Source organism: Oncorhynchus kisutch, linkage group LG26, assembly GCF_002021735.2.
Source record: "Oncorhynchus kisutch isolate 150728-3 linkage group LG26, Okis_V2, whole genome shotgun sequence".
NCBI lineage: Eukaryota > Metazoa > Chordata > Actinopteri > Salmoniformes > Salmonidae > Oncorhynchus > Oncorhynchus kisutch.
Window position 1 is genome coordinate 25,784,476 of NC_034199.2, and position 20,085 is coordinate 25,804,560.

General features: G+C 42.0%; 1 protein-coding gene across 1 annotated transcript in view; it reads right to left on the reverse strand.

The window, feature by feature from the left end:
* Positions 1-13,632: 13,632 nt before the first annotated feature.
* The window catches only part of anos1 (anosmin 1), a 52,594-nt gene continuing 46,141 nt past the window's right edge, over positions 13,633-20,085 (reverse strand). Inside the window, exons 10-14 of the mRNA XM_020462073.2 lie at positions 19,302-19,390; positions 16,583-16,754; positions 16,104-16,321; positions 14,918-15,059; positions 13,633-14,802 (exon numbers count right to left, since the gene is read on the reverse strand). Of these exons, the coding sequence (XP_020317662.1) occupies positions 14,744-14,802; positions 14,918-15,059; positions 16,104-16,321; positions 16,583-16,754; positions 19,302-19,390 (680 nt within the window). The 3' untranslated portion in view covers positions 13,633-14,743. The remainder of the gene's footprint in view (positions 14,803-14,917; positions 15,060-16,103; positions 16,322-16,582; positions 16,755-19,301; positions 19,391-20,085) is intronic.

Genomic DNA, 20,085 nt, shown 5'->3' on the forward strand with positions numbered 1-20,085 from the left:
TGCTGGCTAAATCCTGCCTAAATGCTATTCAGCTTTTTGTTTTATTCCACACCATTAATGATGTGATATATGGGCTATGCCAGAAGGGTGCCTGCACCAGAGGCTCTGTGTTGTAGTGAACTGACAGGCCTGCTTCAATGGACAACTTTCAAGTGGAGCTTGGTGTTGGAATAAGGACCCTGATTGGATGACGAATGGAGACATGTTGCCCTAGGCGACACCTGTCATATGTTTCAAATGCCATGCCATTACTACAGCAGTCAATCTCAGTCTCTCTATAGGACTGGTTGTGGAACGAGCTGAATAAAACAAATGCATATTCTCTGGAAGATGCATTTCCACTATCCACAGAAAACACATTCAATACTGCAGCATCCGATTGTCAGTAGTTTCCCATGACAATAGGAAAACCAGCTATTACATCCACTTAGGTTTGGCTCCAGACACCACATATCTTCCCATTTAGTGGCGTCCATCTTGAAGGGGGAGAAGGGTAATGGAATGCAGGGAAGGATGGTAGCCCTGAGAATGTCTGTAATGAGAAGCAGACTATGGGGGGGGGGGGGGGGGGGGGGATAGGAAACCTATTGTTGTCCACAGGTTTCCTTAAACTATCTCTTCTCGCATCCCCCCCTGCAGGCCCAGAAGTCCATGAATATTTAAATAGGAAAGTAACTTCCTTAAAACATCAATCAGAATCCATCTATTAAATTACTGGATCTAGATGTGAGATCTGAGGTCCACCCATACGTCGTCAGCAGCTCCTGATGAGAAGAAAAACTAGCAGCGCCCATGGCAAAATCTTATGAATATTCCAACCATGTGGACAATGAGTCAATACAAAACAGGCTTTCTAAATGTTTGGCAGACCTTCAAGAGAATGATATTGGACATAATTGTGGGTAGGTCCATATTGAAAGAGAATCAGAATACCATTAAGGTATAACTTAAGACTCAAAAGAAAGACATGGCAGAAAGTCAGAGTAATCCCTTTGATTGAGGAGAACCTCAGTATCCATGCATGAAAATGAGACTAAATTCAATCTTCTCCCATAACTATTACTTGGGTGAATACAGAGGCCATCTTAAACTATGACCTTCTATTGAACGGATTCAATCTTTGTCAGAATGATCCCTGAAGCAAGAATTTGTGTCCAGAAAAAGTGGAGCACATAAATCGTAAGAGAACGAAATCTAGTGAAGATATGATGCATCTCTGCTCAGAGTTTCCAGTAATATGAGGTCGCCAGAATCTTTTCTCTGGTGATGTCATCAGGTGGAAGATAGACAGTGAGAGTGTGAGAAAGATGAAGATAGATATATAGAGAAAAAAAGAGAGGTGTGTGTGAGAGAGATACAGGAGATAGGCAACAAAGACTACATTATGACACCTGTTCAAAAGCATTCTACGGGGGCCCTCCAAATGAAATAAAGGAATAAATATGACTCACATTAACTCCCATTGGCAAGGCATCAGTTGATAGGAGGTGTGTTATTTAGTGGTTCTGACATCTGTCAGTGAGTGATCGCACACAATAGCACACGATCCACACAACCACAACAACACACACAGCCTGAGGAAAGTCTTCTTTTGAATAGCTGTTTCTGAGAGGAACCTATCTGATGTTAACAAGAGCCAGACACATCAGCTAGAGTGCTATTCTTGGCAGCCAGCACTGGTTCCTCTATGAAAGACAGATCCTGCAGCAAGACTAGACATCTATCATGACCACTGGAGTGGTTGGTTAATAAAATGTTTGGCTTTCCTATTATATATATACGTATTATGGCATGTTGGTTCTGATTTGGCCGTGCTAATTAAATTGATCAGTCTCTAGACAGATGTAGTGTATGGTGTAGGTGGCGTGATGGGCTTGGGTAATGCAGTCCTATGAAATACCATAACCACAGTGGGGATTGGAATAGGGACCCAGAGGAGGGAGTGCTGGGCTGAGGGAACGGCAACATTCAGCTAAACCACTGCTTTAATTATCTACATGGAATTATTTGTTTGTGTCGGATCTTTGGTCCTGCATGCTAGCAAAGACTTCACCCATGAGCCCCTCAAACCAAACTGCTGTGTTCAGGAACTACTACCACTACTCCATTTCAAGAGCAGTGAGAGAAAGTTTAGACAGATTTAAGTAGTTTTAGGACTAATATCACTCCTCTCCTTTTATTTTGTGGAAAACATATAACAATTAATGTCACTGAAGATGTTCAGAAATGTAATGTGATGTAAGCTACATGACAGTAAAAGCACCAAATTAAGATGAACCTGATCGACCACACCAGTTAGTTGTGGGTGCTCAACAGTTGTGGGAATGTCTCATGTATGACTACAGAGTCATATGGAAGCACTAAAGTACAGTGAACTTTACTTCTGATACTCTATGGCTAACTTGGATATCAAAGGGTGTAGGAGGGTTTTAACAAAGTAGTGTACTGTATGTCTGACACTCTCTGCCAAAAACTAGACTGACTTTCATAGAAGTAAAGAGAGTAGTGACTTTGCTTTAAAGTATCATTAAGATGAATAATATACAGCTCATTTCAAACAACCAGGACGTGACGATGGTTAAATATTGTGAGAGTTGAAAAGGACCTGTGATGTATTAAGACTTGTGTTTCAAGTTAAAACAACTAGCTATCAGGAAGTGAAGGATTCCCCCTCGGGAGTAATCAAAAACATTATCTTTCCACTGCCAGCCATGCTGACATCAACTCGGTGTGTTGTCAATCCATTTGAATCAAATTACGGAGCTATTTCAAGCAGTCTGTTTTGAAACGTGAAAGGACACATCTGAAAGACCTCACGGTTCGCATCAGAGGAGCTGGTTTCAATCAGCTCCTCAAACAGTACAATATTTTAAGTTGTCTTTGGAGCGTTGCTTCTTTATAAAAGCCTTTCCATCCAATGAGGCAGAGATGAGCTGAGGGGGGGAGGGGCATGGCAACATCATAACAACATGATACATTCGTTAACGTGAGGGCAGCCAACAATGCCAACACACTGTGCATATAAAATACGAAATAGTTAATCAAATCTGAATCAAATGGGGAAAATATTCATTTGCTCGTCTCATGTGAATCTGAAGTCATAATATGGATCAAAGGCCTTGTATTGGGTGATATCTGATCCGACTCTATCCTCCCTGATGAACACACTAAGCTATGGGAACTCTACCTCCTTCCCTGATGACTCAGTGATTCATGAGCCATCCCTTGAAGCCTGGAATTGGCATGCTGTTTTAAACTCAAGATATGAGAAATCTGACATGAAGCTCACCCTAATATCAGCACATGGTATGAATTAGTCCTCCATGTATTGTTACTTGTTTGATTGTGCATGTATAAAGATGGATTCTCTTGATGAGATAACTCAGACAGTAACCCAATGTAAAAATGTGCTTACACATTGAAGTGATCAGTGTCCAGTGAACCTTACATAAGACCTGACAGATGATGTCATGACAATACAGAGATTAACAACCACTAAATGTTGACCTAGCATTATATCAATGTCATTGAGAGCAAGCTGGTCCTGAAAAGTATTAGCTAGGTTAGTAGTTAGTAATGACATCCATCCCAGGTGCATACGTGGCTAATGGTCACCTATCATCAAAGTGTGGAAACAGAGGGATCATTTCCCCTCCTAGCTGTGCAGTGTAAAGCTTCTTAACACATATCCCATATGTTCCGGTCCTGTGTGTGTCATAAACGTGTTACAAGCAGCGCAGCCACAGTCGCCCATCCTGACACACAATCACAGCGCTCCCACGACTCACCTAAATCTGGGGCGCTCTCAGCACCTCTACACAATCGGAACGGTTTATGTTGTTGTGAGCAGCCTCCAGGAAATGAAGCATTAAAAACAGTGATATATGTTCAAAATGTCCATAGCTGTTACGCTTCTGATTTATTTCGAACCAAGTTTGAGAGTCATTGTCCAGGTATATTCACAATTGAAATGTCAAAAACAGTGTTCCTATGTTGCGAATGCTGCTTTGGCATGTTGGCCTAGTGCCAATGTTTTCTTATTAATCATTTACAGTAATATAGGTGAAATGAAATATTAAATGGCTGTGTGGTTTGGAACTTTGACTTTGCAATAACAGCTGGGATGCAGATGATGATGGGAGATGAGGAGAGCAGCACACATGGGCTCCCCTTCTGAAGACTGTACTCTACTCACTGTGAGTTAAAGCAATGTGCTACTCTCGCCAAGCCAACACACACTGTAGGGTAGCATCATGGTGTAGCTGGAGGACAGCTAGCTTCCATCCTCCTCTGGGTACATTGACTTCAATACAAAACCTAGGAGGCATATTGTTTTAACCCCCTTTCATAGACTTACACAGTAATTATGACAACTTCTGGAGGACGTCCTCCAATCTATCAGAGCTCTTGCAGCATAAACTGAGGGAAGCTAGCTGTCCTCCAGCTACACCATGATGCTACCCTACAGTGTGTGTTGAATCTACTGTAGACCTTAATTACAAAACAGTGTTTTAATAAATTATTTGGTGACGTGAATATATTTAGTACAGTGTTATCTAAAAATTAACTAATTGTATGTTTCAATATTTGTATTTTTATGAAATTCACCAAGGAGCATGGTCCTCTCCTTCCTCTTCTGAGGAGCCTCCACTGGTCCCTGAGATACACAATTTAACATACATTTTTAGAGAAACATTACATTGATTAAGTAGTGATTACTATTTCGGGCTTTTCCTAATCCAGTGTGAGTTTTCCAATCTGATATTTCTCCAAATTGATTTTGCCTCATGATATCAGTCAATTTGGGTCCACTGTGACCAGAAACATGACCGAATACAAACAGTGTAGCTATTCCCTCCGCAAGGCAATCAAACAAGCTACGCGTCAGTATAGAGACAAAGTAGTCGCAATTCAACGGCTCAGACACGAGAGGGATGTGACAGGATATCTTGCTCCCAGACAGACTAATCAACTTCTTTGCTCGCTTTGAGGACAATACAGTGCCACTGACATGGCCCGCTACCAAAACCTGCGGACTCCCCTTCACTGCAGCCGACGTGAATAAAACATTTAAACGTGTTAACCCTCGCAGGGCTGCAGGCCCCTCGCAAGGCTGCAAGGCTGGCATCCCCAGCCGCGTCCTGAGAGCATGAACAGACTAGCTGGCTGGTGTGTTAACGGACATATTTAATCAATCCTTATCCCAGTCTGCTGTCCCCACATGCTTCAAGAGGGCCACCATTGTTCCTGTTCCCAAGAAAGCGAAGGTAACTGAGCTAAACGACTACCGCCCGTAGCACTCACTTCCATCATCATGAAGTGCTTTGAGACTAGTCAAGGACATATCACCTCCACCCTACCTGACACCCTAGACCCACTCCAATTTGCTTACCGCCCCAACAGGTCCACAGACGACGCAATCGCAACCACACTGCACACTGACCTAACCCATCTGGGCAAGAGGAATACCTATGTGAGAATGCTGTTCATCGACTACAGCTCAGCATTTAACACCATAGTACCCTCCAAACTCGTCATCAAGCCCGAGACCCTGGGTCTCGACCCCGCCCTGTGCAACTGGGTACTGGACTTCCTGACGGGCCGCCCCCAGGTGGTGAGGGTAGGTAACAACACCACCCCGCTGATCCTCAACACCGTCCCCACAAGGGTGTGTTCTGAGCCCTCTCCTGTACTCCCTGTTCACCCATGACTGCTTGGCCATGCATGCCTCCAACTCAATCATCAAGTTTGCAGACGACACTACAGTAGTAGGCTTGATTACCAACAACGACGAGACGGCCTACAGGGAGGAGGGGAGGGCCCTCGGAGTGTGGTGTCAGAAAAATAACCTCACACACAACGTCAACAAAACACTGGAGATGATCTGAACCGAATTGGTCCACCCACACAGACAGCGTGGTGAAGGAGGCGCAGCAGCGCCTCTTCAACCTCAGGAGGCTGAAGAAATTTGGCTTGTCACCAAAAGCACTCACAAACTTTTACAGATGCACAATCGAGAGCATCCTGTCTCATCGCCTGGTACGGCAACTGCTTCGCCCACAACCATAAGGCTCTCCAGAGGGTAGTGAGGTCTGCACAAAGCATCACCAGGGGCAAACTACCTGCCTTCCAGGACACCGACACCACCCGATGTCACAGGAAGGCCATAAAGATCATCAAGGACAACAACCAACCGAGCCACTGTCTGTTCACCCCGCTATCATCCAGAAGGCGAGGTCAGTACAGGTGCATCAAAGCAGGGACCGAGAGACTCAAAAACAGCTTCTATCTCAAGGCCATCAGACTGTTAAACAGCCACCACTAACATTGAGTGGCACCTGCCAACATACTGACTCAACTCCAGCCACTTTAATAATGGAAGAATTGATGTAATAAATGTATCACTACCCACTTTAAAAAATGCCACTTCATATAATGTTTACATACCCTACATTACTCATCTCATATGTATATAATGTACTCTATACCATCTACTGCATCTTGCCTATGCCATTCTGTACCATCACTCATTCATATATTTTTATGTACATATTCTTTCATTCCTTTATACTGTGTGTATAAGGTAGCTGTTGTGGAATTGTTAGGTTAGATTACTCGTTGGTTATTACTGCATTGTCAGAACTAAAAGCACAAGCATTTCGCTACACTTGCATTAACATCTGCTAACCATGTGTATGTGACAAATAAAATTTGATTTGACTTGTTGTCCACCAAATCAAAGGATCAGAGAATATATCTAGTACTGAAACCATAAGCTACAGCTATCTAGCACTGCAGTGCATAAAATGTGGTGAGTAGTGGACTCAAAGAGAGAGAAAGACAATAGTTGAACAGTTTTGAACAAATACATTTCTTAATAAATGAAAGAGAAGCAAGGGTGAGAGAGAAAGCTAGCTATATTTCTTTTTTTTCTTCACTTTCACTTGCTTAGCTAGCTAATGCTGCTAGCTAGTTTAGCCTGCTCAAACACCCGGCTCTAACAGAGAGGGATGTTAAGCCAAGTTTAGGTCCACAAGGCTCCTTAACAGCTTTTACCCCAAAGGCAGAAGACTGCAGAACAATTAATCAAATGGCCACCTGGACTATTTGTGTTGACACCCTCCCCCTGTTTTTACACTGCTGTTGCTTGCTGTTTATTATCTACGCATAGTCACTTTACCCCTACCTACATGTGCAAATTACCTCGACTAACCTGTACCCCCACACACTGACTCAGTACCCCCGCACATAACCCCTGTATATAGCCTCATTATTGTTATTTTGTGTTACTTTTTTAAATGTTTTATTTTTTACTTCAGTTGATTTAGTAAATATTTTCTTAACTCTATTTTCTTAAAACTGCATTGTTGGTTATGGCTTGTAAGTAAGCATTTCACAGTAAGGTATTTGGGGAAAGTGACAAATAAAATTTGATTTGACATTAGCTAGCTGGCTATAGCTATCCAATAATGGAATTATTCCAAGTCAGGGTAAGCTTTTGGTTGTATTACTTTATGTCACCATGATTACTCAAATGTCTCTCGATCTGTGCACCTACTTTGTAAACTCTCATTCATAGGCTAGGTTGTACCAACCTCATGATGGGTGTAGGGAAAATGTTAGTATCATGTAGTAGTCGTAACCTATCGATGTTACACTGAGCTGGGTGAATGGAATATTAATGACAGTCGTCCACTATTTTGTCATAGAAAATAAGGCCATGCTCATTAAAAAAATGATCGTCCTCCCTCATCTAGAATGGCACCGACCGCCACTGTCAGGGACCCAATAAGGTTTTATTAAGCACACTGTGATGCATTAATATGACAGTCTGAAAGTATGGCAGTTGGCAGGATAATGTCAGAGGCAATGCCAGATTCCAATAGCTCACTTCAATTGGCTTCAGATCACTTACATGCTGTGATAGATTGTTATTACTGTCATTTGAATAATTTCCTTACCATTGTAGTCTAGGCAGAGTACCAGTAAAGACAGAAATCATTTGCATTAAACCCAGGAAAAACATGATAATTGGCAGTAATGGGAACATATTTATTTACTTTTACCAACAGCAGCTGTAAACAAATGGCAAGCAAAAAGACAAAATTCACTAAATGAAAATGAGAGTAGAGAGACAACCAAACCCTAGGGATTAATAGTACCCAAAGGTGTCCTGCAGTTTCAACTTTTTTATGTTCTCACCATCCAGCACAGAGAGGCTCATCATAGGCATATGAAAGGCTTAACAATGGCTTATCATACATGTATACAGGACAGAGAGTGGGGGTCTTCACTACTGGGCCATAAAGAGAGAGCAGCTCTCATCCACCCTCCAGCACGTCCCCTTGTTTGACATCATGTATTGTTAATGAGAGCCAGCTGCCGACAACATTATAACTTAACTTCATATAAGTATAAAAAAAAACATAAAAGTTAGTGCTTTAAACACGTCCAGATTCCTTTGTGTGCCACGGGGCAGAACAGCCTGCTCGTTGTGATTACAATCAATGGTGCCTGTGATCATCAGGGTGGAAATTAGCTCTCAGCCCAGGAGCGCAAACACACACGTGCACACACATGCTTGGATGTGCACCCCCCGGCCTAGGAACACACACACGATCATTCGCTATAGCATACATATACACACACGCAAATGGGGCAGGACTTATGGCTCAGACTGGGGATTCATTTTATAAACACTGTGGTTTGCCAGAGTCATGTGTTGGCTGCAGCCTGTCTTATATTTAGAAGCAGCAGTGCACAATATAAAACACGTCAAATTACCCTGATGATGTTTTATTAGTGAAGTCAATCATTTCAGAGTGCCCCCTCCCTGTTTCCAATGACTTAATAGTTTAAGTGCCGAATAGTTTTGACATCCATGCTATTTTTTTACAGTGTAATCAATTTCATGCACCTTCTCGGTTCCTGCCTCCTGTTGGGTTCTCAGAAGGGAAAATGGCTTTAGCAGAGGTATAAAGCACAACAACGGCTATAATTACAATATTATGAGTAATATCAACTTCTGTCGACCTCTTATTACACATAAACAAGTGACATTAATTTGTCTGGTTTTGAACCAGATGTGACCTGATGCTTAGCAGACCTTACATAAGGAACACCCAATTCCAAGCAGTGCAGACATGTGGATTGTATATTCTGATAGGCAGACTGTTCCAGTCAGGAACAATCAGAACTAAATAGAACAGCTTTTCTTTCTCTCTGTTACTTAACAGAAACACACTGCTCTTTGAACCAACTAGATGTTATCACGGTGTATTACCTGTTTCCAGTTGCATGAGACAGATGCCAGATAAACAGATGCAAGGTTGCCCAATTCATTAGTTTATCAAAGCAAAAACAGGGAAGAAGGAGATGAACAGATGTTGTTGAATTGTCAATAATCTTTCTAAGCATTTGAAAGTTATTTTCCATACAATCTTAGGACCAAATCCCTCCTCTTACAAGACAACCTCTCACGTAACAACAATCTGCTTGATATGATCACTTTTTGATTCAGGTTGAACTAAGGAGGAGGTTGATCTTCTATCCATTCTAACATCCTGTGAGTGGATTCCCAACTTCTGAAGTCGACCACTGACCCGGCTCCTTGTCCCCCAGCCCCCACCCCAGGTCCTGCCCTGCCCCTTGCCCTTCCACGGGCCCCGGCTGCAGTGTCTGTCCTCTGGGGGGACGGTGACCTCTGACCTGCCTTTGAGGCTCCTCTACCGTCCAGCTCTGTGACCCGGGGTCCTGCCACGGACTTCAGAGGACAGAGAGGAAACACTAGATCTAAAGTTGACTCCCTGGCCACTGGTCACTCCTAAAGCTTTAGGCAAATGTGACATGATGACAAGGGTAAATTATTCCATGACTAGTGGCTGTAACCTGAGTTCAAATCAAATCACAGTTCCCTTTTATCTAAACTTTCACTTAGCTTTACGGTAGACATAATCTTACCTTTCACCTAGTACTACAGTACACAGAATTGTGTATTGACATTTACAGTATGTATTTTACAATCAATATCTGAACGTAACTGGGCTGAATGTTTGAGGAAGTGAGCATGCTAAGATAGATGGAATAAATAGGCAGATAGGGCCTATTCCTAACCTCTTAACATCCTAACCTCTTAACCTCTTAACATCCTAACCTCTTAACATCCTAAAGTCATTCATTATGAGCAGGTAACGTTGGTCAATATTTTTTCTTTCCCAGGAAGGACCATTAAAAAGTCCAAGAGCAAATCTGAGAAGATTATAAACCGCTATTATTCGTCTGGATGATAGTTTCAAACTGATCTCTCTCCACTATGTATGCCTGTTAGTTGAGAAGGATGTTTGGTTAGGAGAGAGGGATCTGGATAATGATTTCTCAGGGGAGGCCTTCTTAGTAAACACTTAGTGGGATCTCAATGGACCTCTTGTTTACCTTTGACCCGAAGCTCGAGGAACTCAATGGCAGGTCCTCCTAACATTGCGTGTTTGTAATTCAACACATTAGGCTAGTGGGTGAAAAGTGAGAAGTGTTGCTCCCACAAAGAGGAGGATCACCTGTGTGATTAGAGAACAATATATATTTTATAAATGTAGAATTGATACAGTATATAAGACCATAAAACAGAGGGGTAAACAATGACTACTTTTTGTCATTTGAAATTCATGTCAAATATAGGCTTAATAAAAACCTCTACCCTTCTCCACAAGTGTGCAGAGTTCTGAATATAGAGCTATCCAAATCAAGGGAATTCAGAAAGACATATTAACATTATTTTTGTCACTTTATGGGTCCTTGAGAATCCATACACTATTCTGTGCATAACAGAGTTATGTTCTGTGTGTGTCTGCAGTGAAAGTGTGCCTTACAGAAATGAAAACTCTTGACATTGGAAGGTCATCAAATCCGGCATGACCACAATACATTTGTAAAGTTACTTCCTAAGCCCAAGTAGAACTCTTAGTATATGTGCTAATCCTCCCCTCAGAAATATTATTTTGTATGTGTCGTATAGTTGTATAATGTGTGCCATGCAGGTCTACATACATCCATACATGTTCTGGTCTTCATTAGATTATGGCTGAACATCCTCCCGGCCTGACAGAGATCTTTCATCTGCACCTCCCCAGCCTGGTCCTGCTCAACCAGAGTATAACTAGTAACACCCCACAGCCCCGGGCAAGGTCAGAGTTTGCACCAGCACACAACATTACAGAAACATTGCCTGCTCTAATTGAAAAATAACATTCAAGTTACCTTGCATCAATCTCATAGACAATGTATTCCAGTCCAACCATTCATATAAGTCCCAATGGAAATAGAATAGTTCCAGGTGGTTGTGATCTAAAAAGAATATCATACTCCATCAATGGCAATGGAACTGACCTGGAACTCACATTCAAATCATTAAGGTTACCCATCATAACTGGTAACGTCACGAATGACAATGAATGGGAAATTACTGTTTAGCGAGATGTCCTTAAGTTTGCCTAATGAAATGTAAATACTATATTAGGAGGGCCCCAACCCCAACACTGCAGGGCATGAAAACCATCTGAAATCCATTGATTCCTTATGAGTTACGGCTGATATTGTTTGGGCAGTAGGGTGTGTGCTTGCGTTAGGACGTGGCGAGTCTATTGTAAGTGAAAAGGGGAGACAGAACTAGCGTGCAAGGTTTGATAAATGGCGAAGCATGGCTCAGTGCATTGCTAATCTGCAGAACGGGTGCTGAGGGGTCAGAGGAGATGTGTGGGAAACAGACAATCGTTGTTGCTGTCAACTGAAAGGAGTTAGTGTTTTACATACCCCATTTAATCAAAAAGACAAATGTCATCGAACAGAAGGGTAAATATTTGACTGATCGTGATTATTTGAGGGCCTAAAGGACAATAATTGTTTACCAAAATATGTTTCAATTGGAGAACAATATCCCCTAGCCTGGAACAATGAGCTTGTAATGTCACGCAAAATGAATAAACACTATCTGGGCTTGTAGAGTCCGAGACCAGCTTTTGTGCCCGACAACGAGCCTTTTATTTAGTTGCAGTTTTTCTTTCCTTTTATGTCCTCAGAGACTTGGACTTAGTGCAGCGTGGCTCAAAGGAGGATGGAGGCCTTTGTTTTAACATTTTCACACTTGAGAGCTGTGGTATTTGGTGTGTGTGTGTAGAGAGGACTGTGACAGGCTGAAAGGGAGAGAAGCGGCTCACAGAGAAAGGAGGCCTTGGCAAAACACTGGCCATGGTCCTGGAGCACAGAGCAGCACAGGGGAGGATTAGTGTGCATGGACTGAGATGAACTAATCTCTTGTGACATTATAGAACTGTACATAAACAACATCCTGAGAGAAGAGTGGCCTGCCACTTCCTTAGTCTCATCCACATCCAAAGACAGCCTCTGACTGACTGGAGAGGGCCTGAGTGGGGGAAAAGCAGGATTCTGAATAATCACCTAGCTGCCAACTGTGGAAAGACAGGGCTGGTTCTTGACCACTTTGAAATGTGGACGTCCTTAGAGGCCCAGCAGCCAATCGTCTACAGTCTAGACTTCTAGGGTCTCGGTTGTCACAGAGAAAGTTGTTCAAGCAGTGCGCGCGCACACGGAAAAGCATACACGCGCACATGGCAACTGGGATTGAAGACTTGGCAATATACAGTACACTAATCCAATAATCTTTAACATGAATCTTGATATACCACAAAACAGTGCAATTATCATACTTTTCACAGATTCATGATATTGCATTAATAAACAGTAATAGATCCCATAATAGCTTGAGACCATACCATTGTATAAAACCCATATGCAGAGAACACTTAGCGGTCTGTGGGAGAGCTACATTAAATCGGCTGTCTGTCAGTTGTGTATATGAAAAGCAAACCAGAATTTGAGGTCTAAAACAGCACTGTAGACATTACAAGGGACATAAGGGCTAACCAAGTGTAACATGCTGGGTCGTCCAAACCAAATGTCAGGATGTCCAGACTATGTAAAAACTACATCAGGCAACACCAGTGCTGATGGGTGTTGTATGGGTGTTACTGGCACAAGCGTAGAAGGTATGAGTCAGCAGCAGACAGCTGACTGACTCGTCACAGCCAACAAATAACCATTAAGTAGCACTGGCATCTGTGAGGTATGATTAATATCAAAACGCAAGGAAAACACCACAAACCTCTGGCCTATGCTAATTTTAGTCGATTTCACACAGTTTATTGTATTCTCTCTCATACCATAAGGATTTAAGTACTCACAAAAATGTCAACATTCCGCAGCATATTGAAAAAGTGAAGGGATTGAGACAAAAAGGATTTAAAGCTGTTCGAATACAAACAGCACACTTTACGCAACTGGCAGGGCACAATACTGGAGTCTAAAAGGAGAGTATTATGTCCAGGGCACCCAACTCCAGCCATGGCTTGCTGGTAAGCTCTGAATGACCTGTTTATTTGGACTGTATGTCTCAAGCTTCTGGGGAGATCAGTGAATATGCTTTGTTGGAGTCTGGCGTTATGGACTACACAGCCAACATAAGCACCAGTATCTGCCAAATAGTCCAATGTTTAAACAATATACACTATTTCATATTGACTCCTCACAGCAATTTCAATTAAGAGGATAAAGCATAAGGAATAGGTTAAGGATTATTTTATTACTTACCAGTTTGTACAGTTTCTACCATGGAAAAATAACATGTAACATGAGACTATATTTACAATTCCATTTTTACAAAATGTCTTTACAAGATGTTTTACCGGTTCAAAAACACTAGACTAAAAACACAACACACACACAAATAAATAGACATTCACTGACTGTTCCACAACAAATATTTCTACAGTCAAGAACATAAAATTCCATCATTTCCACATAAAAGTTATAATTTCATTAATAAACATGACATATTATTCCCCATATAATTATCTGTTAATGAAACATTGCTAACATATCCAAAAGAGGTAACAGACGTGTTCATGCCTACAGAACACTAACGTTTGACATGCAAAACCATTACAAGCATTCAATTTGAAGCTTGTAATTTATTTACAGTTTTAAATTCAAATGTTCTACATGCAACATACTATGAGAAATATTCTGGGTTAAACTACACTGGTTTTAGTTACATTATTCATCACTACATAGGGTATGCCTAAGGGACATCTTTTTACTTGGTAAAACAAAATAAATAGGTGAACACTCGCCTTTCTCACTGAATAGATGATTGTGTTTTACAATTGTATGTCGTTCTCTCCACTGTTATTAACGTGTCTTCAGTTTAGTTACCATGATATTCAAACTAAATGTGATTGACTTTTTTCTTGTCCTTTTATAATCTAACAATCTTTGAGTTCTAGATTATACAAAGATGTACAATTGGAATTGATAAAATACTGTTGCTTTGTTATTGTTTCTATTGGAACAAACAGTTTGAGAATTCCTAAACCAACTTAGTCTTAGTGTCCCATAAATAACAGGAGAATGAACCAGCCAGTCCTAAAGAAAAGAGTCCTACATATCAGTATGCATCTAACCGTATGGAGAGTCCAGTCAGTGGATGGAATCAGGAAGGACTGAGGAGAAAGCATATGCTGTGCAGCCTGAAGGTCAACCCATTTCACATAGGTTGGGGTCAGATTTCATGGTCTGCTGTGTTGCTGTTTGGTTCCACACTGTATTCCCTCCCTGGGTGAAGGTGCAGAGAGACATTGGTTCCTGTCGCACTGGGTCTGATGGGTCAGGGGTCTCAATGTCTCTCCGCTGAGGACTTCTGGTGATGTGGATGGTGCTGCCTGAGTCTGGGTCCTACAACACAAATACATGTCAATTTCAGTTCCTAATGGTACTACAGAATAATGATCAAAATAGAGTAATGTGTGGTCGTGCAAGAAATATACTGGTCATTGATGTTGGTACTTACGGTGTTGAAGGACTGGTAACACACTGGGGGTCTGGAAGGTCTTAATGGTGGCAGGACCCTCACCTCCTGACGTCATCACCTGGACCTCTAGTCTGTAGTACGTGGCTGGCCGCAGGTTAGACACCACCAGCAGACTATGGTCCTGAAAGGGTTTTAACAGCACAAGAGAAGACCATTAACCATCTTTGGTGCCATTGTAGAAAACATGATTTGACATACCAAATGTTGTATGTAAGAAGCATTCAGACACCAAGGATAAATCAAAGCTGATCTACTTTTTGGGGTAAAGAACTCACACTAATAACATTTTCTATCAGCTTCCATTTTCTTTTGTGAAACATTTTCTACAACTGTAAAGGATTTGAGCAGCAATGTTCTATCAACTTTTAATTGTCCTCCAAGACTGGCTGAATACCTTTCTCACAGACAGACTGTTGTTTAAAGCATTAATCTCGGTTGGACTTCAGGGCTAGTATAACTTTCTGGTACCTGTATAACTTTTTCCCCATAGAAGTCTAGTTTTTGTCCGTTCTGTTGTTAAGATGTTTACCTAACAGATAATTCAACCTGGGCTACATCCCATCCACCATCTGCTCTCTATTCAGCCACAGAGGTAAATAAACACTTCTCCTGATAAACTGAGTGTAGTGATGAGTGTTTTTATTTTTTAGAGCTGCGAGCGGCTCACTGGGTGGCGCAGACAGGCGGAACGTGTTGTTGATCGAGTAGATTATGTAAAACAGTGGGTTTTTCAGCGCGCTCATACAGGATCAAAGAGGAAGCAGGGAAGGTAGATGAAACACAGGAGGAGGAGAACTTCTAACGGGATCCCTCCCTCAGATCTCTGTGTATGATTTCACAGCACTGCTTATCTAGTTCTTCATGTAAAGAGGGCAATGCAGTGTATCCTTAAAACACCTCCACTCCTGGCAGGCATTGTATAATGAAATGCTGAAGATCACACATTTTTTCAGCACAGAGGGCAGTGTCCCTGGGAAAAGTACAATATATTCTTGATAACATTTTCCTTAAAATGTTGTGTCCTACAGCAAAAGCAAATAAATTACAATAGCCACTTCCTGGTATAACCAATTCTAAAGTGAGTGACTGCATGTACCTTTCCAAACAAGAATTTTCGCTACAGGAATAATAGTTCTTTGAATATAATGGAGTTGAATAGACTTACTGGAGGCAGGATCTGGGACTGGGAGATGATGCTGTTGGGCAGGCTGTTTTGTCGGCTCTCAGTGGTGACCTCGGCCCAGGTGACCTGGAAGCCTGTGATTCGTTGATGGGCCAGGACCTGTGACACCCGCCACAGAAAGCTGCCTGTGATGTTTCCCTCGTGGATGGAGAAGGACGCTGTCAGATTCTCCGACTTAGCCAACACTTTGGGAAGTGGGGCTGCAGAGAGAGAGATTTGGAATAACTATGTTGAAAAACACTCGTCTGATGGACATGTATTCTTGGCATAATGTAAACTGTATGTGTTAGGCTGGGAAGAAATAAGTCATAGTAAATAAATAAGGCAAAAATCTACTATAACATGAGAAGAAGCAGCCTCTTTCAACAACCGTGTGGAGAGTCTGAGTCGGGCACATAATGCAACATGATAATAAGACTATGAACATAACATGACTTGGTTGTACTGGGCAGCCGACTCACCTTCCTCCCCAGGACAGGGGATGTGTTTGTGGCTCTTGCTCCTGATGGTGGTGCAGGACGGGGTGAGGAAGGTGGTGCTCTCGTCCTTGGCGCGCCTCTTGGACTTGAGCATGTGAACAGTCACTTTGTACTTGCAGGAGAAGAGCAGGCCCGGGAGGTTGATGTAGTTCTCCTGAGCCAAGAGACACATTAAACGTTCAGAGCCCTGACATGATATCACCCAGGTCACGTCCCAGGGAACCACCACAGATAATTAAATACATGGAGCCAAGAGAGGATCAGGTTCCCTCCCTATGCCCTGGAACATGGCCCACATTACTGAACCACTTTGAACATGCACATGTTAGGGGTTAACCCACTAGTCCTCCATTCAAACTACAATGAAAAAAATATTAGATTATTTTGATGGGTTCCAAGTGTAACACAAATATAAAAAGGAGGTATCTGATAAAGACGAGGGGACAAGAATGCATTTCAGGTTCTTTTGAAATGAAAATGACATGTTAAATGAATCACTTCAGACATTTTAACCAGGAAACGTGAAGATTTCCTGCTGAGTGGCTGATCTTTTCTATTATGATTTCTTGAAATAAAAACAACAATACAATATAATATGAATGGCCGCTCCCATCAGTCTGTTCATTGGGTGAGCTCGTCCCCAGACGCTAGCAGGGAAAAGCCCTCTCCCCTGGCCCAAAGGGATTTTTCCAATGGCGGGAAGGACCAAGCCCCGCCCAACGCCCGGGAGGGCATGGAAGCGTGCATACCAACCACCAGGACCAGCACACACTGCTCAGTGTGAAACCAAAAACAGAATTAACTAAATGCAAAACATACAATAATCACATCCCCACCCTCACACCTGATTGGAGGACCTCAAACATGATACTGTGCATGTGTGTATGTATTTATTCCCACACTCATTCATTGCAACCTTCAGATAGACACAGATCAACTCATCTTTCTCATTAAATCATCATTCTACCATTTCCTCTTGCAATACATAACTTCATTCTACCACGGTGTCTCACGAGGGACTTCAAACTCTTCATTTGCAACATTTCAGTCCAAATGTCCCCCAAAATAAACATTTTACCCTAGAGCACAATGATATTTCCTATTGACTGACTGTGGTCCAACCGCACTCTGATATTGACATAACAATAATTCCTGGACCCGACTCCAAAAACAAGCCACCGATGGACAGTACCAAAAGATATGTTCTATTGCTTCGGTTTCCTGGTGTCATAGTCTGCACAAGGCTGACTGACTCTTTTTGTAGCAATCATTTTTATATAATAGCTTAAATTGAAAAGAAAGGATTCGTGTCTCAATTGTTGTTTTGTATATCAATTCATAAACCCATGCCATGTTATTGGGACATCGTAAATCTGTGCCCAACCATTTTGAATTTTATGTGGCATAGTTGTTAACCCTTTTGACCGTAAGTGAAACTGACACATTTTACATGGGTCATTTTAAGCCATTTATGATTTTACATTTTTGGCAGACAAAGTAATTAAGTAATTGTCTCTTCCATTTTTGTGACAGAACTGCAATGAGTTATCATTTTGTATTGAGCATACATCTCCATACACCTTCATTAACTGCTTGTATGACAATTTTAACTAAGTTGTTTCCAAAGTACATCAAACATGACACCTTATACTATACATTATCTTGAAAAACATGGGCTGTAATAAATGTTCTGCCTCTTCTGGAAGATAACATTTGAATTGTAGCCAACTCTGTATGGCTTCATTTAAAAAGGAGGATACTTTAAACAGGGTTCCATTGTCAATCCACCGAAAAGTGATGGTTTTAATCTGTATAACAGCAAAGAGACAACTTTTAAGGATTGGATGTGCCTCTCTTAGTGGCTCACTGGAATTAAATCTTCCATTTGTAATAACGACATTCTACAGTAATAGTCGTGAACTCAGAGGGCGAGTGTTTTCTCTCTGATATGCAACAGCCCTGATTAAAAACGAACCAAGGCGCCATGTTCACACACAAGAGACAAGGACAGCGCTGTGCTGGAATCATTCCCAGGGATCTATAGAAAAAGGATGTGTATTTCCTAGCAACCAGAGAAGGGCTCCCTGAAGAATGTGTTGCTTGCCAGGCTATGCCATCCTGGAACCCCCCCCCTCCCCCACACACACACACACACACTGCACCCAATGTGCTCATGCTGGGGGTGCATGGTCCATCATTCCCGAAAACATTGTTTTAGTACAGCGCACCATGTTTGGACAGTGCACCATGTTTGACCACACCGACTGAGTCATAATCAAAACAGTCGCTGATTTACCCGCTGCAAAGCTGCACAGCAGGACTGAGGCGCTGAGTGGGGCCCTTTTCTTTACACGAGATGTCTTTTCTTAGTGCCAGACAAAAGGCTGGCGGGCACTTTGCATACCACTGAGATGTAGGGCTGTGACGATACCAGCATCGCTATATTTTTTCCTTGACAAAAATGAAAACAAAGCAGACCAAACTCTATGGTCCTTTAAAAACCTACTGTAACGTCAAATATTGGAAAATAAATACATGTGACTCTGAATGACAACATGCTGTTTGGTTCTGACACTCGAGCTGCTTTCATAAAGAAATGAAATCTGCTTCATGTCTTGAACAAGACACAGCCACACACACACACTTGGTGCAATGACTGTACTTAGAAGGAATGGATAGAAAGGATAGAAGGATGACAGACCTGTGTGACTGACTTCTCTGGTCCTCTGGTCTCGTTGTGACTGCAGTACTCAGGCATCCACTGGACATGGTATCGACTCACCAAAGGATCTGGGAGGAGAGGAGGAAGAAGAGAGAGATGAGAGTATTCAATGACCTGGTGCAAAAACAACAAAGGACCCGATGACAAAGACAATATCAGACATGATATACTTGCTTGTTGGGGAAAATGATCTTATCGTATAATACATTATCTTACAATAACACCCAGTCAGACTGTCTGAGTACTCTCGATTAGTGTCCCACCATCAGTCTGATCTTATCAGGCATTAACAGATGCTGCTGATACACTAGCTGGTGAAACGCATTAAAACACGATTCTTACATTTCCTACTGTGACTCATTTCAACGTGACATTAATGTCAACATAATAAAATAAGAAATAAAAAGAGTTTGAACAACTAAATACGTACATTCAAATATTTCTCCTAAATGTTGTGTTGAATCATCTCATCAGCGGAACGTGGCCATGTTTAAAGGCCTACCCTCAGCAATGGTGAAGCAGCGCCAGTCTCAAACACCGGGTCCCAGCCTCAGTTCGCTTCATTACTAAACCGTAGACCCTCATTGCCTAATCAGCACTGTTTATGCTCCCATTGCCCCCTGATATTTGACAGGAATTATTATTCATCTGGCTGTGTGCGTTCAGATGTGAAATTATACTTCTCAGATTAATAATTGAGTTACGCTGTGTTAGCCCTTGGCAGGGGACTGGATTGCGGTCGGGAGATAAAAGGAGGCCTTTG